Genomic DNA, 23,479 nt, shown 5'->3' on the forward strand with positions numbered 1-23,479 from the left:
CTGGGATTGAAAGCCACCAAACCAGGTAATAGGAAGTACAGAGATTACCCGAAAGGTAATGGAGAGATTGACAGACAAGGGATCAATATTAGCCGTGATCGTGAGCAGAGGCGCATCTTGATGAAAGGGTTGTGGGAGGAAGGGGGAGAACTCGTTACATAGCATCAATCCGAGTGTAATCATTCCCGAAAAGCAATCCACTAATTGTGTTGTATAGATTAGGACTCAAAAGCAAGATCGATCACATGACACCGGGAAAGAGAGGTAGAACGGTGCATGAGTGAAAATGGTTTATTTCTTTAGCTTTAGGTGGTGGCCCCCAACTTCACAAGACCCGATGGGATTGATAGACATCAAGTCAATGATATTGTGGCGGGACTCCAACAGACATCACACAAGTACAAAAGAAACCTATTTCTCTCAGGCAGTATTGTTTAAGGATGATATCTTAGCGTGCGAAATGAGGAAAACCATTGAACAGTTAAGAAGACTCCGGACAATGCCACTCATCGCCAGGGACAGACAGGATGATTAAAAATGCGCATTGTTAACTACCGAGTAATCACAATTTCCATGGAACAGGAACACTGAAGAAATCGCATGTCATTGCATGTCATCAACACCCAGTGTTGATCAGGTGGTGAAAAGTCATTTGCCACGTGATTCGCCAGCCGATAAACATAAACAATGTACCTTCATACGCGATAATACTGATAAGATGGTTAAGAATTTGTCGACAGTCCACTAGTGGTTCCGTACCATTTGAGTCCTTCATTTGAGTCCATTCACGGCAACTGAGTAATGAATACGACAAAAGTAATGCCGCTTCCCAGGTGTTGTGTCTCAACGTGCTCAGGGTCGCCTCACCCCCAATTACCATTTCAATCAATCAGTTTGATTAACTCGAAAAAATCGGATGCATCGCTGATGGTCGAATCAGGGTGAGTTTCAAGATAGTATTACCCCGTCAATAAAAAACAACTGGGGCTGACGTTATGATAAGCTGATCAAGAAGGGAAATTACCCTGGAATGGTTGAGCTTATGCTTCTTAGAAAAATTACAGAACTATGTACTCTGGCAGATTGAATCCCTCTGAGATGACCGCTGCGTCCCAGTATCTTGCAAGCCCATCTCACGCACCAGTTTTTTTCTTTCACTAGCACATGCTATACACGGAACGAAACGAACTAAGGACAACGTTTTTTGGTCGAACGCATAACACTCAAGGGCTTGGTTTAACAACAACTGTTTCCAGCCCATAATGCACCACAAAAAATTGAGATCGGGGGAGAAATAAAAACAATGTACAGAACTCCGGACTCGGGACCCCAAACAACCATTGTCTAAATGACTGCCAAGGAAGAACTCGACTATAACTTGAGTCCACGAGTCCAGTTGAAGCAACAACACAGATAGCATCGTTAGATCGATTTAACGATTTGAAATAAGAAATTACCGCTTACATGAAAGTCAAGTAGGGGAGGGGCGTTGGCCGGTACTGTAGGGTTTAAACACTTTTTGTCCGCCGCCGATGACCCCTGAAACAAAACAAGAAATTTCAAAGTATCGGTGAGGAATCTCCAAATTTGCATGTAAAAAGTGTGGACCAATATATTGTGGATAATCTACTGGATACTATCGTCAGAGATTCCAATTAAGATCACTAAGGGATAGATACTATGTAATCGAGCCCAAGATAGCTCAGTGATTAGGAAGCGAAGTGATTGACCGCGGGGTCCATGATTTGAATCCTGTTGCAGCATCTCAACTACTCTTGTTTGGGCTTGGGTGACCTCATAGCGTCTCAGCCCTCGTACTTCTTATGAGTAGCACGACAGCTGGGCGCCGAAAGGCTATTACGAGTGAACGACTGCGACCACTATTTACAACATAGTCGGAACACACCCTCCCTGAATTCACCACCCAGGACGAAGCAATTAAGAAAATTGCTGCGACCTACGTACACTGATGGTCGTTGCAACCGGGCATAGTACCACCCGTAGTCTTCAAGAAATCTTAATTGCCATCGTCCGGCTCTTGACAGGTGACTGACCCGCTATGGTTTGAAGCAGGTCTAACACAGGGGAGATGGCATTTGAGCTGACTTATTACTAAGTAAGCGAACAAATCACCTCGGCATCATCCAATAGGCTCGAGCATGATACCAGTGTATCCTCCAACGCTGTCCACAAACCTAGAATCTAAGGATAAGGTGCATAAAAATACACGAGATGTTAAGCAATTGTCCACAGAAGCACTTTCGTCGGTGCTGTAGGCGGAACACCAATTATTACAACTGACTTATCTGGCCGAGGTTCAGATAGGCGTTATACTGACGATCCTAAAGAGAGACAGAAACGGATAATCTTGGCGGCCTGAGGCATACCTTAGTACGTACCCGTTTAAAGCCATGCCTCATAACCCATCACAAGCTATTTATGTCATGATTCAAAATGTCACTCTTTAAAAGTACAATTAACAAGCCGTTTCAAAGTCCACAAACGCACAGCTGACGGTAGCTGACGAAGGAAGAGCAACGAATGTCAGCCAACGGTCAGTGGATGAGGCTCCAGGCTAGGACGACTCACCCGGATTTCGTATCAAAACACTTGAGATTGAATATCCAGAAAACAGTTCAACTTCCACTGCTAACCGGGGATACTCAGGGGGACAGTTCATTGAGATACAGGGACCAAAAAGACAGACTTACGCCTAGCCTGACTGAATCCAATGACTTTTGGAAGTAAACACCCACCCCCACGGAACTGGCAACAAAAATAAAAGACCACTTCCAAAGGCCTACACCTGCACTCGATGCCTCAACTGACCAGCTTTACGGTTTGAAATAATTGAGATCGCGGCTGTAATCCACTACGGAACCAAAACTCGTTCAGCTGCGTGTACGTCGAAAATTCCGTCATACTATTGATGGATAACGCAGCCCATTGCATTAAATACTAGTGTAGTATTCCCAAAGAGACTACAAACTAGTAATCTTCCGTCACGATGATAGTGACTTTCTCCAAACCACAAGAGCCGAGTTGCTGATTTGAAATGAAAGTAATGCCACCGTTATGAGAGCCCCTATGATGCCGGGACATATTGGCATTGTGGGGGGGGGGCTGTACGGTACATGCTGGATGCTGGGGTAATCTGTATGAAACGTCTACTTCGTCTGTCATCAACAAGTATCGGTCGAATTTCTTCGTACTAACGTGATGTGAATAATCTCCAGCTAGGTAATGGATTCAAATGCCGCACTCCTTCCTTATGCCATTCGGAAAGCATAGAACTGCTCCCTACATCGAGATACTGTTTACCTCAAATTTCAGCCCAAAATGGTACCAGGATCAAATAAAAGTACAGAAGTCCCACAATCTACAACGTTTGAAACATTGGAGTCTCTTAGTACATCTTGTCAAGACAGAAATGTGAAACCGATCGTGAGCAGTTCAGAATCTCGACTGACTCTATGAGTAGTATCAGAAGCAGGCATTTTTACGGGATGCAATTAGTTCGGTACTACTCGCCAGCTGTATTCAAATACAGACTAAAAAGTAAGATGTAAATGGGCTCGTTTAGGAACTACGGTTAAAAGGCGTACCGATCACCTGAATCATCGCTTTGTGTAGTTAATTCAAACCACCGCCATGTAGTGTCAATATTTGCAACAGCTAATGGATGTGCGATACCATCTACATTTTCTTTTGTGTTGCGCTTGCTTTTAGGGATACTGAGAGCTGATGTTCTAGTTGAACGCAAATTGAGTGGAATTTGCCAAATAAACTTTCATCTACATACGAATCTGATTTTGAAAAAGACCATCACAAACGAGAGATTCAGCCGTATTTAGCTGAGTAACCTGTCAAAACCGAATTCGTATGCAAATGAGCATTTGGCGAATTCCGCCGAATTTCGGTCAAATTAGAACATAAGGTTGATGGAAACTGGTAGACAGCCGCTAGCTGATAAGCCCCAAAAATGCGAGACCATAGGCTACCGAAGAGTATTCAGCAACCTTATGGGTAGTTTGTACGGTTTGGACGGTGTATTGCGATATCTCGAGGGGGCCTGATGCAGGACATTCATTTGAAGCGGACCATCATAAACGAGAGAGTTAACTGGGTTTGGTGGAATCCTCTTTCAAAACCAAATTCGTGAAAATAAGGGCATCTGGTAAGACCACACCATTCTCCCTCCCAGGGAATCAACAAGAGAGTCCGCAATAAGTGCATTACGCAGGATTTTTCCGGTATTTTCTATACGAAAAAAGGACATTCCTATCCCCCAGACGATCGAGGGAATGGTAACCCGAGGAGCGAGTTCAACTCAAAACAAAGGGCCATGAACCACATGATTTGTAGGGGAAAATCAGCAGTTGGATTGCAACTCTGAACGGTGAAAGTCTGGGGATTCGGCTAATGAATTGAAAGCTTTCAAGCCGTTCAAAACCCAGCCATATAGCTGAGTAAATCCAAACTCAAATCCTGAACAGTATGGATACTATTGGGAGCCTGAGATTGCCCTTACACTACAGATAACGGCGTTCAGTTTGATTTTTCCATCCAAATACTACTCCATTGACGCCTCTATTCGAGCATTTTTTTGGTTGTGCACCACTTAGTTGTTGTAATCAGCGAGTCTGAAATGCAAGCGAGGGGCTAACCACCAGTAATAGCAATACACCATCAGTAGACAATGGTGTCTGACTGTGATACAACAACGACGAGGTACGGTTGAGTGTAGGGGAAAGACAAAGGATAGGTGAATTAAAGCAAAAAGCCCGGGTAACTGGATCAAGGACAGAGTGCCTACATGTTTGAACGAAATAATGAAGTAAACGCACTTGAGCGGTGACTTAGAGTGAGACATAATTAACGGGATCGATCCAGCATTGACGAAGAGGAGTAGCCAACACAAGATCACCGCACGACGATAGACGAACACAGGTTGATGACAGTGTTGACATGCAAGGAAAACCACGTGAGCCAGAAGGTTACGAAGATCTCGCAGCGTTTCATCCGACTATAGTCGTTTTCATTCCCAGTTGTCATGTTGTGGGCTATTCCCCGTGAGATTTTTGCCACCATAGGTTGGGGCTGGAATGTTGAGGTTGTTTTGGCTGACGGAGGTTGAGTGTGCTCATAAAATGTCACAACTACTCTAGCCTGATACGTTCCATTTGCTGTCCTAACGATTCTGCTTCCCTGGCAATTGAAAACCTATGCAACATCTCGTTGCGTGCATGATACAACCAGTCAGGTCCTGTTAGGATATGGAGGCGTTGGAGGTTTTCATGCTGGAGAGAACACGTTTCACAGCCGTAATTTAAAGCGGCTCCTACACACAGCCCTTCAAATTCGGCACGATTCGTTTTTAACGCAATCGGCGAAGTAACCTGGCAAATGTCGTTCGCTTCTTGATAACACGTGCATTGACAACCGGGTTATGGTAAATGTGAGGCTTATGCCTCTTTGGTTTGACTCGCACCGAGCACGTCTTCGAATAAAGGTGCAAAAACTCAAACAGATGAAAATGTACCGGAATAATGGCAGCTCGGGTGCGTTCACTGTTGGTTGATCAAGTGTACAGGAGGAATTACCCACCCAAACATGCGTTGATGATGTCGACTCGTTTGCCAAGCTCGGAAAACAGACCGACAACCACCAGATCTGATGCTCACTCCCACTAATGAATGATGCTCATCAAAGCTTACCGGGGATTCGAAGGTAGGAAGACAGTTTAACACATCATTTACAGAGAGTGAAGTCAGAATAACAGACGTCAGCCTGATTCAAACGGGTTGGACGATGGACATAGGTACATGAGCAGAGGGTTAACTAAAGTGATGTTAGAAATATCCCCAAAGCGATCCAGACACCACATTACATTACATTTAATGCTCAATAGTCTCAAGTCGATTCCCGGAGGAATCCTGACTATACGCGTTTACCGGGTAAAAATGCTACTAGTAAAAAAACTGTGCAAGAAGAAGCAGATGTATTTACGTCACTGACAAGTCACTCACTATAAAAACCAGCTTGTTTATTGTACATTTGACTAGTCGTCCACTAAACAGTGGATCCTCAGACAAATAAGAAAACGGAACATGTTCGGAGAACGTTGTCGATGAACCCTGTGATAAATGAGCCACTAGCTAATGAATTATCAGAATTCGTCAACCCACTGACGGAAAAGATGACTCAGTCACAAATACAAATATTACAGGTTAGTATCGAGCACTTACAACAGAAATTGTTTCCAAACTGTTATTGTCACCTTCGCGACCGTTCGAGACTACAGGAAACGGCTCACGCCATCGACGAGCTCCCACATCCGTCAAGCTTACGCCATCCCCATCGACAAAACTGGGAATACCACTCGAGCGACAAGCGACCACGTTCAGTAGATCATGTGTCAGCACACCGCCAACACTGTCTGCCACGAGGTACACGCAACCATTAAAGCCGACACCTTCCGGAGAACGTAAGAACTCTGCATAGTGCGTGTTCAGACGACAAGCTAGTTCGTGCAACAGCTGTTGACAGAAAGAGAAACGGGAGACAGTGTGGGTGGCACCGTAGCTTACTTACCAGTCGAGAATTTTTGAAGTCAATGAAGAACCAATAAAAGCACTTTCTTTGTGTATAGCTGCGAGAGGATTGATGTAATGGGTGGTTGTCGAGCAATTTTTGTGCCAACTAGCCGAAGAGACAGGAACTGATTCCAGTGTGAAGAGACATGCTAACATGCAGTACCTCCTCTAACCAACGACTTCGCCCCAACCAAAAACACAACAAAAAGGGTGGAAGGCACGCAATTCTGACGCTTTATAGGACGCAGTACTCGTACGATTGATGAAAAATCCTTCAATACCGGTTTGGCACTTTTTGATGCTCATCGGATTGGAGAAGTCGTGAGACTTCTATGAATCTTGAACACCCAGTTGAACAAATGTGTGACTGAAAATTCCATATATGGAGATTATTTTGGGTTTCCAACTAAATGAAAGTCAAACCCCCCAGTTCACGTGCCGTTCTAAACTATGTTTGCTTCTTTAACACAACATGGCGAATTTTCGTCAGACTCTTGTTTAAGTTCATGAGATTTGTGAAGACGCATTTCAAGCTAAATTGCAGTATCAGGTCAAAATGTGAATGAAAATCCATCAAACAAGAACAACATCGCGTACGTAGCTAGAGCAAGAGCACTACATAAGTCCGTGATACTTAATATGGAAACAATGCTAGTAAGCTCAGGCGTCCAATGTGGTGGTAAACGGGTGCGTATCAACAGCAAAGACCAGCGTCACTGAGGTCTCCTGTTGCAAGGTAGGGATAAGAAGCGTCTTCTTGGGGGGGATCCTGCAGAAAATTAGTATATTTTGTTTGTCCACTCTACATCGAGGCTACGAATAAAAAACAAAATTTTTACAAGTGCGAGTTTCCATCCAAAAGAAAGCGTGGCAAGTGTGAACATGAACGCGATCAACAGCAGCCAATAAGAGCCGGTGTGCGTAAGAGACTTTGTGCTGAGACGAAGCGGATCCTCACGGTTACTTACTTTACTTCACACAAGGTGATTTCTAGTGAAACGGGGAGAATCAGGCGGCTTACGATATGCAACAACGTCGAGAGTTAGACTGTTAGACTAAGTTAGACTGAGGAACCTCCAAAACCAGAGAAGCGAGGTCTGGCATCTAACCGATTAACAGTGTGATCAATGTACACGTGGACAGGACAAGACATATGTTGGTTAAATTGCACAATGGTGCCAGTAGTCTACGAGATGTGAGCAAGCTGCTCAAAATGGACAACGCGTCACAATACATGTGGTAATCCTCCGATTAGTCGTTACTCGAGGAGTCAGGGGATACCAGAACATGTAACATGAATTACCTGAGCAATCTATACACGTTTCCATCCGGGGACTGCAACTTCAACTGTCCTCATAGATGTATCAGTTACAAAATGCTGATTCGCTACACTACGCTGTCGACCATGGGGAGAGGTTACTACTTTGCCCGGCACTACAATGACCTTTCACAAGAGCTGACTTACGCAAACCCAGAACCCCAAAAGCTTGCCGAAAGTAAAATCAAACCAAACTAACTGTGGCAACTTCGGTCATGTGCTATAGGCTACTGATAAGCACCTGAAGAGAAAACATACGAAGAGGAGCCAACGGTTATCGAGGCGATGGAACCACTGTGGTGTCAGATTAATCAGCTGTGAACTGTGTATCAGAGGTAGATTGATTCCAGCGACCACAGTTTAGTTCACCGACGATGGAGATGATACAGATGAGATAGGAATGACTTGGAGGCGAGCTCATCAGAGCCAGCTCAATGTTGCTGAGTTAAAATAGTTTCTAGCAATATGAGGTCGGGACAGCTACGCGACGAACGTCTCAGTGGATTCGTCTATAGATATTACTGACTAGTGCTGAGCTGTCCCAGGAAGATGCAAGTGGGTTTGAGAAATCAGCCGAGTAACTGACTAATTGCTTCTGTGCTGTTTCCATATTGTACAAAGCTAAGAGAAAAGTGCAAGTAGTGTGGAATACACGGGCTAACCACAGTAGTTATAGGGTTGTGCGAGTTCAGCTAGCGAGGGTAGGCTGCCTTCTCTGAAAGCCACCTGGCATACACCCCATTAGCGATGATCCCATATTCCCATCAGGCTCGGGTAATGCTTCGAAGACACTGATGGTTAAACATTGGGACTGTTTGATAGGAGTTCCAAATGGGTAGGAGTATTTTTATGCCACCTGGGCGCAAAGATGACTTTTCGGATGCATAAGATAGTATGGATCGCACTGCTACCACATCGTTTCCATAGGTGTCCGAGGTTTGCAGAAAGCCATTTTCTGTGCAGGTGTAAGTTACTTCACCCAAAAGCCTTAGCCACAATTTCAGGATTTAGTCGCGCAGCGTCGCCCATGAAACAGCAGGGAAAACATCGTCATAGCCCCACATACATTCAGAAAGACATTGTATGCAGTCGATGTTTCTGTAAACTTACTTGAGAGTAGTTGGGAGAATTTGTGAGAAAAAGAGGGACGCTGCCCAAGGGCATTACGTCATGCGCCAACTGGACTTCTATTGGTATTTTTGGGTCCATCGGGAAAGTCTTTAGTCTGAACAATATGAGAAAAGACAGCAGTGAACACGAAAATACCCACCAGAAGGAGAATAAGACGCTTTATGGATGGCAGAAAAGAACTGTCATAAAGAAACCTGGCCTAACTTATTCACCAATTACAAACAAAAGAGTCGATCGGTAAGCAAAAAGGTTTATTTGTATATCCAGGACGGACTGCGGACCGTGATTGAAACACACCAAACCACACAGATTTGACGTTCGATTTGTTGAACGGCTACCGTGGAATCCAACAGATGTACGAGGACTGGGACACTTCTAGATCGGATGAATCCGACCACGCTTTCCTCGTCGGGCCTTATACCATGGGTTAACATTAGACTTGAGATGAGAAGTTCGTTAACGTAACACACTCATCTAGTCGTATTGAAGATGAGGCATGGATCTATTGGAGGGTCAATGGATCAACCGAGGAAAAAAGTTCAGTGATTAAGGATTTCCTAATCGTCGAACAGCGTCTTCATTGAAGGCCAGAGATAGGTAGCACTAGCGAAAATGCTCCCAAACCCGCAGGGAAGAGGGTGAGAACTACGGCTCACGGTCTACCAGACGAGTGTTCTACTGACTGAGCTAACCAACACCACACTCGAAAGTTTGAGCTGTATAATCATCATCGACATTGAGCTGTATACCTTGTAATAAGGTATCTACCTAAGGGAATAACAACCGAAGAATGTCAGCGGGCTAGCGGGTAACTCTTGCGTGACTTGCTAAATGAATCAGACGTGGATATCATCAACAGATCTAAAAGGCTTTAATGTAAATTGTTTTAATATGAGAAGGGGACTCGGAAAACCATGTAAATGAAAGGTGGTATGAATAAAAAGATGTCTGGGTAAGTGTTGACCACCCGCTATCCTTCTAAGAGAAAAATAACAAGCCTCCACCGGGCGGTACAAAATAGGGAGCTTTGATCTCAAACGCAGAGGGAGACGAAACTTTAATATGACAAATTGGGCAGATGACATTCACGCGCTATGAATAGGAGACGCGGAAGTCTTACCGAGCGATTGTCTGAAATATTTCGGCTAATCCAGATGGACAAGGGACTAGACAAACGGCGATTCGGTTTCGAAGTACTATGTAATGGTTGGCAATAATGGTTTCCAATGTTTGCCGGAATGTGTTCGCATCCGAACGCTTGGTTGCTAAGTCATTTCCAGTGTCCAAAAGACAACCTGAAACAAGTGGAAGGAGATATAATGGCTGGCTAATCCGTAAGCACCACAAGACAATGAATAAGGGCATACAAGCTACCCCTTACCGCTGGTTCGTGACTCGATGGTTGTTATCCTCTACTATGAAGGACCAAACGCTCGTTCACGGCTAAAATACGCGGCTATGCTACAGAAAGATAAACGCAAATTAATTATCATTCGTATGCCCATGAAAAGAGGCCATTCGTTTGTGCGAAGATATGAATATCCGACTGAGCCTCGTTTGACTAGTTCGCTGGAGACCTTATGTGATGTCCACTTGCACTTTTAGCTGACCATCATTCGCATCAACCGGTCACTTCAAACCCGATTGCCGAACACTTCCTGGCCATGTTGCTTAGCTACATCAGGGCAGATTAAACTCGAAGCTGGTTGCTGGAAGAAGCACGCTAATTCCTCTGAATAGCTGGATCAAAGAATCTTAGAGTAGCATTTCTACACGTGAAACATGTGTGTACACTGAGAAGGGAAGCATAGTCCACATTTGCGAAACTGGACCATTGTCTTATGTTCGAGAAGGATAGAATGTTTTGCAACAAAAATTTTCATTTCAGCAAGTTGAAGAATGCCAGTATGATTATGTTTTAGTAGGTTAGTTCCTGGTAAGATTCGCAATGTGTTCAAAATGTTGGTAACTCGGATGCGTTTAGTGGGTGTTCACCAGACAACGCCAAGCAAAGTTAGGAGATCAACAATCCCTTGCTGAACAGTCAGCAAGTGTGAACGTCGCATCGTTACATCTGCATGATTGAACTTGGAAAATAATTTTAGTGAATTCCACGGAACCCATCAGTTTTTATCATCCCATCGAGTGACGAAAGCTCGTGCTTTCCAAGATTAGATTGTGATATTTTGTGTGACAATGCAGGATGAAAATCCATTAACAAGTAAGCAGACGGAAATAAGTGTTCAGCTTAAGTCCCATCGAGATTACCGCATAGTTTCAACTGTCACCTAGTAAACCTGATTCTAAATGTCTACTAGAGCAGCAATCTCCTTCACACATTGACCATCACACTCATATTTGGTTCGCCTCCAAACTTTTATGATAGACCTGAGTAGCTTAAATTTTTTTCTAGTATTAGGATGATCGTATTTATATGAAAGTTACCTTAGACTAAACGGATCACGGTGACTCCGCGAAACGTACTGTGATCCGCAGGTTGGAAACAAGTGCTCTGAACATGGATAGGAGACGAGTCTGGACTTCTAGACACATGTGCCAAATTGAATAGGAAAAAACTTTCGTTGTCGTTCAAAGGTTGTTTCCTGAGCACTCGTTGACTGAAATATGAGAAGCTACCGAGATATCCGTACCTGGTGCACACATGCACAAATGTGAAACTTCGTACCTCTCCGAGAACGCACACTACCCTATTCCAGACCATAAGAACCATGGAATGAACATACAAAAAACTGTTAACTGTGGTACGACGGGCATAAAACGACATTCAGCAACGTATTCGTTTCTGGACCGACTAACGCTGTTAATTATTTGGGGAGTTTTGGGCGAAAAGCTCAATTTGAGCGGCGGTGAAAGGAAGACGCAGGAAGTCGTGTCAAGTGGTGACAATAAACGAAACAAACTCCAACTCCTACAACGTACCACCATGGACGACCATAACCAGCGCCAATTTCTCCTCATTTCCGGACATATTCGAGTTGTTTGTCGAGTAATGGGCCAAGGGAAAGTTCAAGTCTGAATGAACGGAGAAACAGGAAACTGGGTGATCAGTGTTTGTTGGAATTGCTGTAGTCAGTTGTAGCATTTAAATTAATAATGAGAACTGACCTTCGGCGCCATCCAAAGTATTCAACCCGTCCACAGCAGACGCGGTTGCAGACAGGTAACAAGAAGTCTGTCCAGTCACGTGACTCCGACAAGAGACAAATGAGAGTGTGTCGTCGTCTGTGAGGAGAGAAATCAGAATGCATGCTTGAATTATAAACTCGAAATAGCACACATCCGGTGGATTAAAGGAGGAACGAAGTGAGATGGGGAAGTGCATGACGTCAAGTATCGATGTTAGATTGAATATTCTAGAGCTTGAAGAGGAAAAGAACAATCATGGTTGATTTTGACAAAAGATGTAATTATTAACAGGATGCAAGGCGAACAAGGGCGGCTTTATTTTTAAAGCGGAGTAAACTACAGACAACAGCTACGTGTACATCTGAGTGCTGTCTTGAAGGCTGAGGGTCAAAAGCCTTAGCACAGCTGGAAAAAATGACTTCAAACAAAGCAGACATCTGAAACGCGGACCAAGATCAAACGAACGAAAGGTGACAACCGGTTTTGGAGAGTAGGCACCGCGGAGACAATGGAAGAGCTTATTAGGATTTTGTAGAAATATCCAAAATAAGGTTCAGTAGGACGCTATATGTGAAAAGAAAATGGCGTAGATTATCCAAGAGATCAAGTGACAAGTGGATCGGATTACGATCGGATTAGAAAACAATATGAACTTATCAGCCAGTTGAGTGGAAAAAGTGAGGGGATAGGAAAACCATGGAAGTGAACTGCAGTGACTAGCAAACGCGAGTGGAAAGTGGACAAAGCGATGGAGTGGATGAAGCTCAGGCACTCCCAGTAAAGCCAACAAACGATAAATTCTTGCAAGACGACAAGATTACAAGCGATAAAGATCGCCATGTCACGCAGCGCAAATTAGCGAATAGCCTACAATAGCATTGATGGACTACTACTTAATGCTCACAAAACGTTGGTTATGAGAAAGAGAAGCCAGTCGTAGACAAAGAATAAACAGAATACCAGAATACAGGGCACCCCATCAGATGTGGATCAAACGATTTCGCAAAAGGCGTTCAGCTGCGGAAGTACAGATTGCGGCAGCGGAAGACAATGGCTCAAATTACGGGTCATACGGCACGGGAACCGTCAAGATATGTCACGTCACAAACAAGTGCCATGCTTCATCCATATAATTTCAACCTCTACTGCAGGAATCAAAATCTCAGGCGCAGAAACAAAAACTTCCAGGACGGAGAAGTCAACTGAGCCGCTGTCAACTATTATGCACTGATTGGCATTCATCATGAACAAGCCACCGGTACTTGTTTACTCCAACAATAAAATAGCCGCACGGCCAAGTCAGCTATGAAAGTGATCCGGGTAATAGGGAGTATTGTTTAATTAAGCCTCTCCGCCTGGCTATAACACGTAGAAGTGAATAGTCTCACAATATTTCGGGAACTAAGATATTATTTATAAGGTGATGAAAACCTAGGAGTGTAGGAACGGCGTATACAAATCTGCATGATAGCAGGCCTTTAGGCACTTGGCACATAACACTGTGTGGCGTGGTATGACCTTTGATTTCAAATCTACTATGCGGAATTTGATCAGCTGAGAACACCACCACAAATATCCATTTGAAAGCTTGAACCAGGTGCTAACACTTAGTTGACCTGTGGTATCTACACTAATGGCGCCCAGTATTAATTTCGAAGGTACTTCACAACACTGAATCAAACAGTCCCTGGGAACTTCCGATAACAAATATATTCCGAATCTAAACGAAGCTTCCATAGGTACCAATGTAAACTGTATTTCTTGACCATATGTGTCATTCGACGCTGATGGACGCACCTCAGAAGGTTCAAATAGTTCAAATTATTCCTCCCACCACTCAAAACAAGCTACCATTGATGACCTGCAGCCTATGTGTAATCATATGTCGGCTGAATTTCACGTGGTTTCGCATGACTTTGAAGTCTTAAACGACATACGCTCACTCACCTAAACAAACAACTGGTAATCAACCTGCTGCCACCTGTGACGGCCACTAATTGAAAGACGCAAAACTCTTCATATTTTCGTCAGCCTCCTGTGAATACGACAAACATTTGACGCTTCTAAAGTTGTCTTCCACAACTAGCACTTTAACCCATCAAAAGAACACCTCAAAAAGGACCACGAGAAGTTTGACTTGCCTTTTTGGAGTTGTTTGGCTCAAACGTGGCCGAATCACTAGCTGGATGATTAAGTGCCCACAGAGCAAAATGAGTTGCTTTACCTTCAAGCCTGTAATCTAGAAAGTTACTTTGGTTTCATTGCAAGACGGGACACAAAAACCGCTATTCGGACCGGTCAGAATGTGAGGATTCTCGGGGATATCAACTCACGATTCCGTCCTGAATTTGAAGTGGGATATCCAAAAGCTCATATGAGTGTTTATTGGGACGCAGCAGGCGAACATGTCGTGAACAGTTACATAATGCTTTCCAAGCCAATCTACGCTGAGAATCGGAAACTCACCATACAGCTGTTACATCCCTATTGGGAATCACCACTGCGCATTTCAAGATGAGTGAAACTTCCCTCTGAGAAGTCGTCACTCGAGGAGCAAATTAATACTTGACCAAGTGGTGGTTTCACTGATCAAGGAATGAGTTGCGCTATACCCTGTTCAAGTGTGAGTTACTCACACTGCTGATCAGCCGCACATGGCCCAACGGTCAAGTGTTCAAGGCCCGCGGGTTCGAAACTTCCTTTAATTATGAGGATACTGAGACATGCGCAACGGTCGAAGCAATCCGCTGTCCATTTGGGGGTGTTACTTTTTGGGTGAAAAATCGGTTTAGGTTGCCTTATCGGAATGGTTTTTCACCAATCGAATATTTCGTTCGAAAACGCACGCTTGGGGTTTACAAACTGCCACACAGCAGACGTCACCATTTAGCTGAAACCAACCTTTTACGGTAATTCCGGAGAAAAACGCAAATGATACAGAAAGCCGAGAAGGCAGTCTAAACGAAATTTCTGCGCTTTCTGAGAAATCACCACACTGTCAGACGCGGATTCTTGACATAAGACTGATGTGCGCAATGGAGAACAACAAGTGTGACTGCTAACCTGAGCTCGAAAGACGAGCAATGGTGACAATGCACCATGTCATGCATATTTAGATGCTGAAGTCAAGCATGAGAGCGTGAAGATACGCACATTGGACTCGTAGTCACCTGTTCCGAGTGACGGAAGTGGTCTGAAGTGTTTTCAGGGTGCCAATAAAGACAGACATGTGCCATAACTATGGGTATACATCACCAAACTCTTCTCACAGCAAGTGGCCCATGCATTTTCTGCAATCTCTGCAATCTCTGCATTTTCTGCACTCTCAAAGTCTGCACAACAGCTGCACTGCGTCCAAGTACTATTTCCCACCTCTGAAAAGCCTATAGTTTTGTTTTACTATATGAGGATAGCCCGCAAACCATACATTGAAATGCAGTGGTTTCAGCTGCTACAGCTTCCTTCACCTGGGATAAGGAGAATAACGGAATGACAGCCATGCAATGAAGGCAACGGTCCGATCCGTGCACTGGCGTTGAATGGTTCTGTTTACCTGCTGTGACATGAAAGGAGGGCTACAAAGTGAAGCTGACAGCTTTGACACAAGGCCGCCAATGGCCGGGTGAGACAGCTATATCTGTCGTGGTTACTGATCACTGGTATGTTTCGTCCCGTGTTCCTCATCAAGGATGACCGTAGCTACCAAAGTGACTGAGTTAACCGGTAAGTTCGTTCATCCTTCCTTGCCAGGTCATGGACTGGTCACACGTGAGTCGTGTCCATCCGACAGCAGGCTGGGCGAAGACGGATATTCGAGGCAAACGGTCCTCTGGCATATGAAACCAGCATAACCTAGGGGGCGTGACTAGCGGATCAATCGAGGGGGAGCTTTCCCGAAAACCATATGGTATACGTCGGCTTCACTGACGTGTTATTCCTATCATACTCGCGTCATGCTTCAGGGGTACTCATTATCGGACAGAGAGCCTTCGAAGGTATTCCACACAGGGACCACCTTCCCGATCCATAACTCGGAACATATCGGACCGTGGCACTGTACACTCTACCCCTGACAGTCAAGCTGATGCCACGTCGGCGCCACAAATGTCGTAGGATAGTAAATGCTGTCACGGACTTCCCAATTCGGAGTTACTTTGTCTTTCGTCAGACCGCCAGGACTTATGCCGCTGACGGGGTAAACGAACCTATCTACTAAATCGATCGCTTCACTGGAATGTATGAGGTTTGCGTATGATCCCACCTAGCCTTACAGCAGCATTTTACACTATACAGGTGCAAAGGTCACCCCGAAGTGTGTAGAATTATTTAGATCATTTGAAACAGTCTGCATTTTTAAATTGTGCGATTAAAGAACGATATGGCTGGTGAACTCAATGTTCGCAAATGAATACCCCGGGGGTATTTCGATCCCCAAGGTGGGTAAAGAATACTAAAAGAGCATATCGAACATGGAGTTAAAGAGAAAGCAACAAAAGACACCCTACTAACATCACAGGATGTAGTGAACTTTAGGGAAAATTCGCCGTAGACATGCACGCATCCACGTAGGAGGGATGTCTCCTTTAAGGAGACAAGAGTTTAAAAGGGTCAGATACTGCCGCTGCTTCTGACAACCACCGGAGTCAAAAGTAGATTTTATATAGAGAAATACCATCACTGTTGGTCGTCGTCGGAAGGGCATTTACCGCAAGATGAAGATATGATCGACGTGATCCCGGACAGGGTGAAACCAAGCTTTATGCTCGCGAATCTGACTCTCTCGGTGGCGGATCAGCCAGAGTAGGATGATACCTTGGGAGCCATAGCCGCTAGGCTGACACCTTGCGGGTTTTGCACTCTTTTAGAGAATTGGGATTTTGGGTGTTGAGCGGTTATGATAGCCGGGTCATGTTTTGCATAAGTAGCAGTACTGAACAGGAGTTTTTCTGATTTTGGCGATGCAGTAAACCTGAACACTTGAACGCGCTCTATGAAGGTCCAACAGCTAGTCTGTGGCACACAGGTCACTTCATTCAGCAAGAAACTGACGTGCTTACAGAGTGCAGACCAACTGTGCACACGACAAACAAACAGCTGTTGGTGCATCCAAAGCCCGGCATCCGCCACCACTAGTCAGATTCCTATACGCAGCACTCCAGCCTGACGGCTTCCACTGCCATGTAGGAAGCTGACATGAAGTCAGCCTTCCTGTAGAGTAGTTTTCTGAGTGTTAGAATGAAAGAGCATTGGAGTGATATCTTTAGCCTTTTAAGCAATGCCGGCCGCGCTCAGAATTACAGTGTAGCAACTATCGTAAAAAGTCAAACATAATAAAATACCTTCCTGACGACCGATGGAATTAGTCGGTCATCTCCTTCCTGTTATAAAAGCCTCCGTAATCTGAACATTCGTCTATGTTCATTTGGGGGTTCACGTGGTCAATCTTGCTTGAAGCCGGAAGCTATGGGGACATGGTAGACAACCGTGCTTAGTCCCAGCTGAAGTATATTCAGTTTTTGTGCCGGGATGCTCGGTCCAGTAAAGCACTGAGTCTTATTGTCCTGGGGCCACACAGTTGTGTGTATCCTAATGATTTCCTAAAGAATAGACACAACCTTGATTGTCTTCCTAAGAATTTCACTTCATCCTTCAGCATTTGATTCCGTTCCACTTTCATAAGAGTTCTCATTAATTCTGTACGGCAACTGACATACTGTCAGTGAAGATAATGTTTTCATCTTAAAGATACGGCACGCATAAACAATTTTTCTTGCATTAAATAAAACGACCGTGCAGTACACTCAGGCGAAACTGATAAAATAAGGAGTGTGTGCCGATAAGATTTCTGAACTTTCCGAGGACACTGAAAACGGATAGAAAAGAATGCCACGTGGATATTCCGCTATTCGACCGTGAACGAGCCAAGCTCACGTGAGTGTTATGTTGGCTCACAGAGGAGTTGTGAATCCATGTGTTGTCCGGTACTACCTCCAGTAGGGATGAATGAAGCGAGCCTTGGGCAACTAAACAATGTGACAACTGTGAACACTAGAAAGCTCGGTTGATTCCGCTTGATCTCAGTTCGATATATGGATATAGTCAATAGATTCATGGTTCCATTCAAGCAGCAGCGATCGTAGTTCTATATTCTATTCATGTCCTACAGTTAGGGGAACCCAAGATATTTTAAGACAAGGTATCCCAGTAGAGGCCAGCTATACAGACCAGGGAGCCGGAAGAGCAACGTCAGTTCAAGAGGAATGTAGCGCAGCACAAACACCAGAAAATTTCCAATAGACCGTTTGGTGTTATTACACATTCTTCCAGTGTGCAACCAGTTGCGACATTTCATTAGCTTGCTAATGGAATGAATGAATGGAATGAAACACGTTGACATGTGAAAGGTTTGAACAATTGGAAAAATCGAAAAACGGGCTACATCACCAAGATACTAGCCCTCCATCGATCCTAGCCAGGTTTAAACATTCATTACATGTTGGAAACACGTGAAAACGAATCTATCCTTTTCGGAAGCTTAGGAATAAAAATAACCGATTAACATTTTGAAGGCAACGAAAGCACCATGAATCCTCTACAGTTCAAGAAGACTATTACGGATAGATTATTAATTGGCTACTGAGGCGAGCTGCAATCCTTACCTGTCCGCCAATAGCTCTGGGCGCAGACGTCTAAAGCGAGCTTTCGTAGCTCGGCTGTAAAGGCCAATAGTCGGAACTAACGACTCTATTAGTCGATGTACAAGAAGAGGAGATTCGGACTACCTTGAACAGAAACGCGAGTACACATGAGGCAAATGTATGTGATCCAGAGTTGATGCTCTCACATACGGAAGTAATGGTTTACCAGCCGAGACATCCACAACGAGATCCCCACGATATATACATTCAAGATTATTTGAATCCTTGTATCTTCTACATCTATTAACATCCTTTAGACATCCAGGTCATATCGATGTCAGATCTACTATGGAAGTCAGGAGGAGCTGACTAACGTTGGACAACCACTAATCCATGATATGGAGGTGTGTACACGTTCGACGTCAGCGTGCATCGTGGCTCAGTTGGAAGAATGGTACTCCGACAAGCGAAAGGTCATGCATTCCAGCCCACATGAAGAAGCTTTTTTGCTTGAATCGTTCGTGCCTGGATTCCTGTTGAAGTTTATCATTTGATTAAACATTCCATTTTTAATAATGTAGAAGGGACATGCATAGAACGATAGTTTTCACTACAGTTTTGATCAGTCTAAACAAAACCAATGCAGTATTTTTTTTCAATAACTAAACAGCTGGACTAGAGTGCGATTGGCGCTATTCAAAAATAATAATCGTTCAGCTGTAACACCCTTCTGGCGCCTAGCTGCCATGCCAACGAAAAGAAGTAGGAGAGCTAGGATACTACCAAGCCTAGACAGGAGCAGTCGAAATGCAGAGGATGGTTTCGAACCACGGACCTTTCAGTAAATTCGCACTTTAATTACTAGGACATCTCGACCTCCTATTCAAAAATGGAAAGGCCGCGTCTAAACAAGGTCGATAGCACAGAATCAGCTAAGTTCGAATAACGCAAGGATGTCGGAGTGCAGGAAATGCGGTAAAAAAAACACGGGTTTTATATCAAGACGGTCCGCGGTAAAGGTGGGGAAGAACGGCCATGGCAGTTATGTAACACAGACATACAGGGGAGATCGACCGAGAGACTTACCAAACTCACACAGGTCCGCTTCTCTATCAGTGTCTTCCAACTGCTTCAAAGTATTCCACAAATTGAGCCCTGGCAAAGAACAAATAACTACCATAAATAATGATAACAGGAAAAAAGCGGGAAGTCCACAAATTTCCTTTACCAAACACACATAAGTGATGGGCAAAGCATCAGTTAGGTCAGCTCAAAAACCCTTAGGTTCATGACTCAAATGAATCAGGATTACGAGTGAGTTCACAGCGGTGGCGTTGAACATTGTTACAGTGAGCAGAGTTATCGTGTGTTAGGGAGAGGAGAGGGGGCGGTAGAAGACGAGATAGTGCATGTGCGCGTATATGACCTTGTAATGACGAATGAAAAACCCCGGGTTCTGGGAGCAAACAAGTGTGTAATTGAGCAATATTCGTTCGATATTGGTTGAACTAAAGACGGCAGACAAATCTAAGGCACAGTTGTTTTTGTTCAACGGTATGTCCACGATAAGGAGGACTGAACGACGCATCATGCAAGTACTGCACATACGGTGGGAAAATGAAAGATATGCAAAATCAGGTAGTCTTTGAAGTGGCATTGGCGGACGCACCTTCACTGTCATCTTCTGGCTTGAGCGACGGGGCACTTGAAGCGCAACACTCCGCTGAATTCATGGCAGTTCCGAAGAGCTGAATAAATATAACAGTATAAGGAATCATGTGTACTAGCATGAGAAAATGTCTGCCATGTGAGTAACTATACTTGTATGAACAGTGGGAAATGCATCATTCTGAAGTCCTAATTGCACTACTTCGACCAGGTTATTGTAGGCTTCTACATGATAAGTGGATGAGTTTATATTCCTCATGGTTTACAATTGTGGACAAGTGGGGGAGTTAGGACACCACCAGTGATAATAGGAGTGTGGCTCTGATCGAAGTGAAAACGGAACAAGTAGGTACGGATCGGTTCTCAACCAACTTGATAAGCACGTGTTGCAGGACATCCGGAGGTCACAAAGAGCAATGTCTGAGTTAGTTACAAGCGTTCCTTCAAAAGGAACACTACTGTTTGATCCCTCGAGGATTTCTCCAACAATGTGTTCCCTCCTAATGGGAATCGCCCCAATTTTTCGTCGCCTCTCCAGATGACCTGTTAGGAGGAGTTCTAATGTGTGAAAAACCTGATGACACCTCAGCAGCGCACCGCATCTCACAAAAATCCAACACAAAATATAGGTTCTAGGTCACACAGTTATTTATTCACGGACGGAATGTAATAGATAGCGGAATGTGATACCCATTGAAAGGTGCTTGTACTGGCTCCATGTACGCCATTGCGTGAAATCGACTAGGCAGAAACATCCAGCACAGAAGGGCGATCGCCCTTGAGTCCACATCAACTCGCTGGTTGACATTTTCGACCAAAAAAGAAACATTTCCACATGATGGGTGGATTTCTGTGGTATATCAGATGAAGTCCCATACCTAAGCCGCCTAGTCATACGTAAAAGGGCGCAGAAACAGCCTGTGCCTCCGATTCCCATGCATATGAGCTTTGATTAGTCAGTAAAGTGAATCCAACATCCACCTGGCATCAGTCGCCGATGACGTATACAGAAGTCACTTGAACTTCTAGTGTTGCCCCTTCCGACGCTTCGAGTAAGGCACGCTTCTTACCCGTTAGTTTTAGGCGTGAACATATTCAGTGTGCCTTTGATATTTATTCCGCTAGAAACGCTACCTTGGAGAGGTAAGGCAGATAACTGAGCCCAAGCGTAGCCACACTGAGAGAGTGGCTGAGCCATGGGTCATTCAGTGCATATAATCGCTCCGATGCATCGTTCAGAGGCGGTAGTTCCTAATACGAATATCTGGTGAATATCTGCAAATAGTGTTGGTTTGAGATTCCCCGGTAATTAGTACTGTTGATCCCGGGCAATACGACAGTATTTCAGTCACTGGGCTTCCCGCGTGTTCATAGAACACAGTTTGACCTTTGCGCACCTAGGGCACCGTAAGTCTACGCGGTCAAGTGGTATGAAGACTGAATGACAGCGAGCCGCTGTGGTCGACACGAACAACGTAGCAGGAGTACGACCCGTCGGGTATCACCTGACCGGCTCGTCATCCGGTGAAACGTACGAATCAGAGCTTTTAGTGTGAATCTCTCAATCCAGAGTTAAATTCTATTCAAGTATGCATCATCAGATAGGCGATAAATTACTGGAGTGCGTGTACAGCGATAGTAAGCGTGTTTGTTACTCATGGCTTTGCTGAGGATATACACTAGCGATGGATTCTAATGTGAGGATGAACCATTAGGAAGCATTGACCGAACACACAGTGGAAAGAAATCCCTTTCCAAGGTATGACCTTTCACTGCTCGAAAGGGGTGAATTCTTGACCCCTAGAACTCCACCGTTTATCACACCTTATCAGAATGCGATGCGTGGTTGCCGCATCGTTTGTGTGTTGGGAAGAAGAACGCGTCAGCACTTATTTATGTTGCCAAGAGTATACGTTAACTGGATCACCAGGAATAGAGATCCATTCAAGTCGTATGGGGCCTACAAAGGTATAGCGAACTTACTAACCATTGCAACTGTCTAAACGGAGTATTTCTTGTTGTCGTTTTAAGTCAACAGCTGGATCAAGCGGCTAAGCGTAACGACGACATATTTTGCCATTTGAAGGAGAAAGGATTGTGCTTACCGGTTCGGACGCGCTGTTTCTTGCACCGCATGGGGCGATCGATTGAACGACAGGCATGTCCTCGCCCACTGCAGTTTCTTCAGTCACTGAGCCCTTGGATCCAGCCATTCTGCTCGCCAATGCTTTCGCAGTTTCTGCCTCCAGTCTTCGGATTTCCTCAATAGTCAGACCGTACCATTCATCTTGCCACGTCCAGACTTGACGGTGAGCGCGGACCATTGTTTTCCGTAAGGCTAGATGAAAGAACGCCGGAAAAACACTATAGGGGCGAAGATCTCAATCAGTAGGGTTGAAACTGACGCACAGTGTTCAAGGGTAGCGTTGGCATGAGGGTGGTATATCAAATCATTCGTGAAGCAAGGAACCGTAGCTAAGCAAGCTATTCAGTCTCGTCTCGCACGACCACCGCGTCCACACAGAATCATGCCACACAGGATAAAATGACAAGCACTTAGAGTCTAACGTGTCGATCAACAAGTACAAGTTTATCCCTGAGGGATGGGTAAATCATGATTCTCTGTTCACTACTTCCTCTATACTACCTCAAATTTTTAGAACCCAAGTACCTGTAGAAAAGGCAACCTTTGCTAAATGGAGTAAGTAGGAAGCCACTCAGGGCCGGGAACAAAGTAATTTTTATTTCGCCAAACAATTGGTTCAATTCCAAAAACGAGACACCACAATGGAAATGTCCTGAGTCAACGACTAAGATTTTCCGTGCATGAGTGCTAGAACTCGTTGATTTCATGAGTACTGCTCATACATCATCCCATCAGCGGCCACTTCTGGCAGGGCTTGACTTGGCTCCGTCAGTAATTTTGCTTAAGAAGGGCACACGGAGAGACTCGCTAGAACACGTCAAAAATTCGATATGGT

The 23,479-nt window shown here is 44.5% G+C and overlaps 1 protein-coding gene across 1 annotated transcript in view; it reads right to left on the minus strand.

Moving 5' to 3' along the window:
* The window catches only part of T265_12025 (hypothetical protein), a gene marked incomplete at both ends in the record, with an annotated part of 63,109 nt that overhangs the window by 26,339 nt on the left and 13,291 nt on the right, over nucleotides 1-23,479 (minus strand). Inside the window, 9 exons of the mRNA XM_009178920.1 lie at nucleotides 1,465-1,539; nucleotides 6,249-6,539; nucleotides 9,025-9,139; nucleotides 10,166-10,340; nucleotides 11,986-12,078; nucleotides 12,172-12,288; nucleotides 19,917-19,985; nucleotides 20,500-20,578; nucleotides 22,604-22,836. Coding sequence (XP_009177184.1) covers nucleotides 1,465-1,539; nucleotides 6,249-6,539; nucleotides 9,025-9,139; nucleotides 10,166-10,340; nucleotides 11,986-12,078; nucleotides 12,172-12,288; nucleotides 19,917-19,985; nucleotides 20,500-20,578; nucleotides 22,604-22,836 — 1,247 coding nt within the window. The remainder of the gene's footprint in view (nucleotides 1-1,464; nucleotides 1,540-6,248; nucleotides 6,540-9,024; nucleotides 9,140-10,165; nucleotides 10,341-11,985; nucleotides 12,079-12,171; nucleotides 12,289-19,916; nucleotides 19,986-20,499; nucleotides 20,579-22,603; nucleotides 22,837-23,479) is intronic.

This window comes from Opisthorchis viverrini, assembly GCF_000715545.1.
Source record: "Opisthorchis viverrini unplaced genomic scaffold opera_v5_718, whole genome shotgun sequence".
In the NCBI taxonomy this organism is placed as follows: domain Eukaryota; kingdom Metazoa; phylum Platyhelminthes; class Trematoda; order Opisthorchiida; family Opisthorchiidae; genus Opisthorchis; species Opisthorchis viverrini.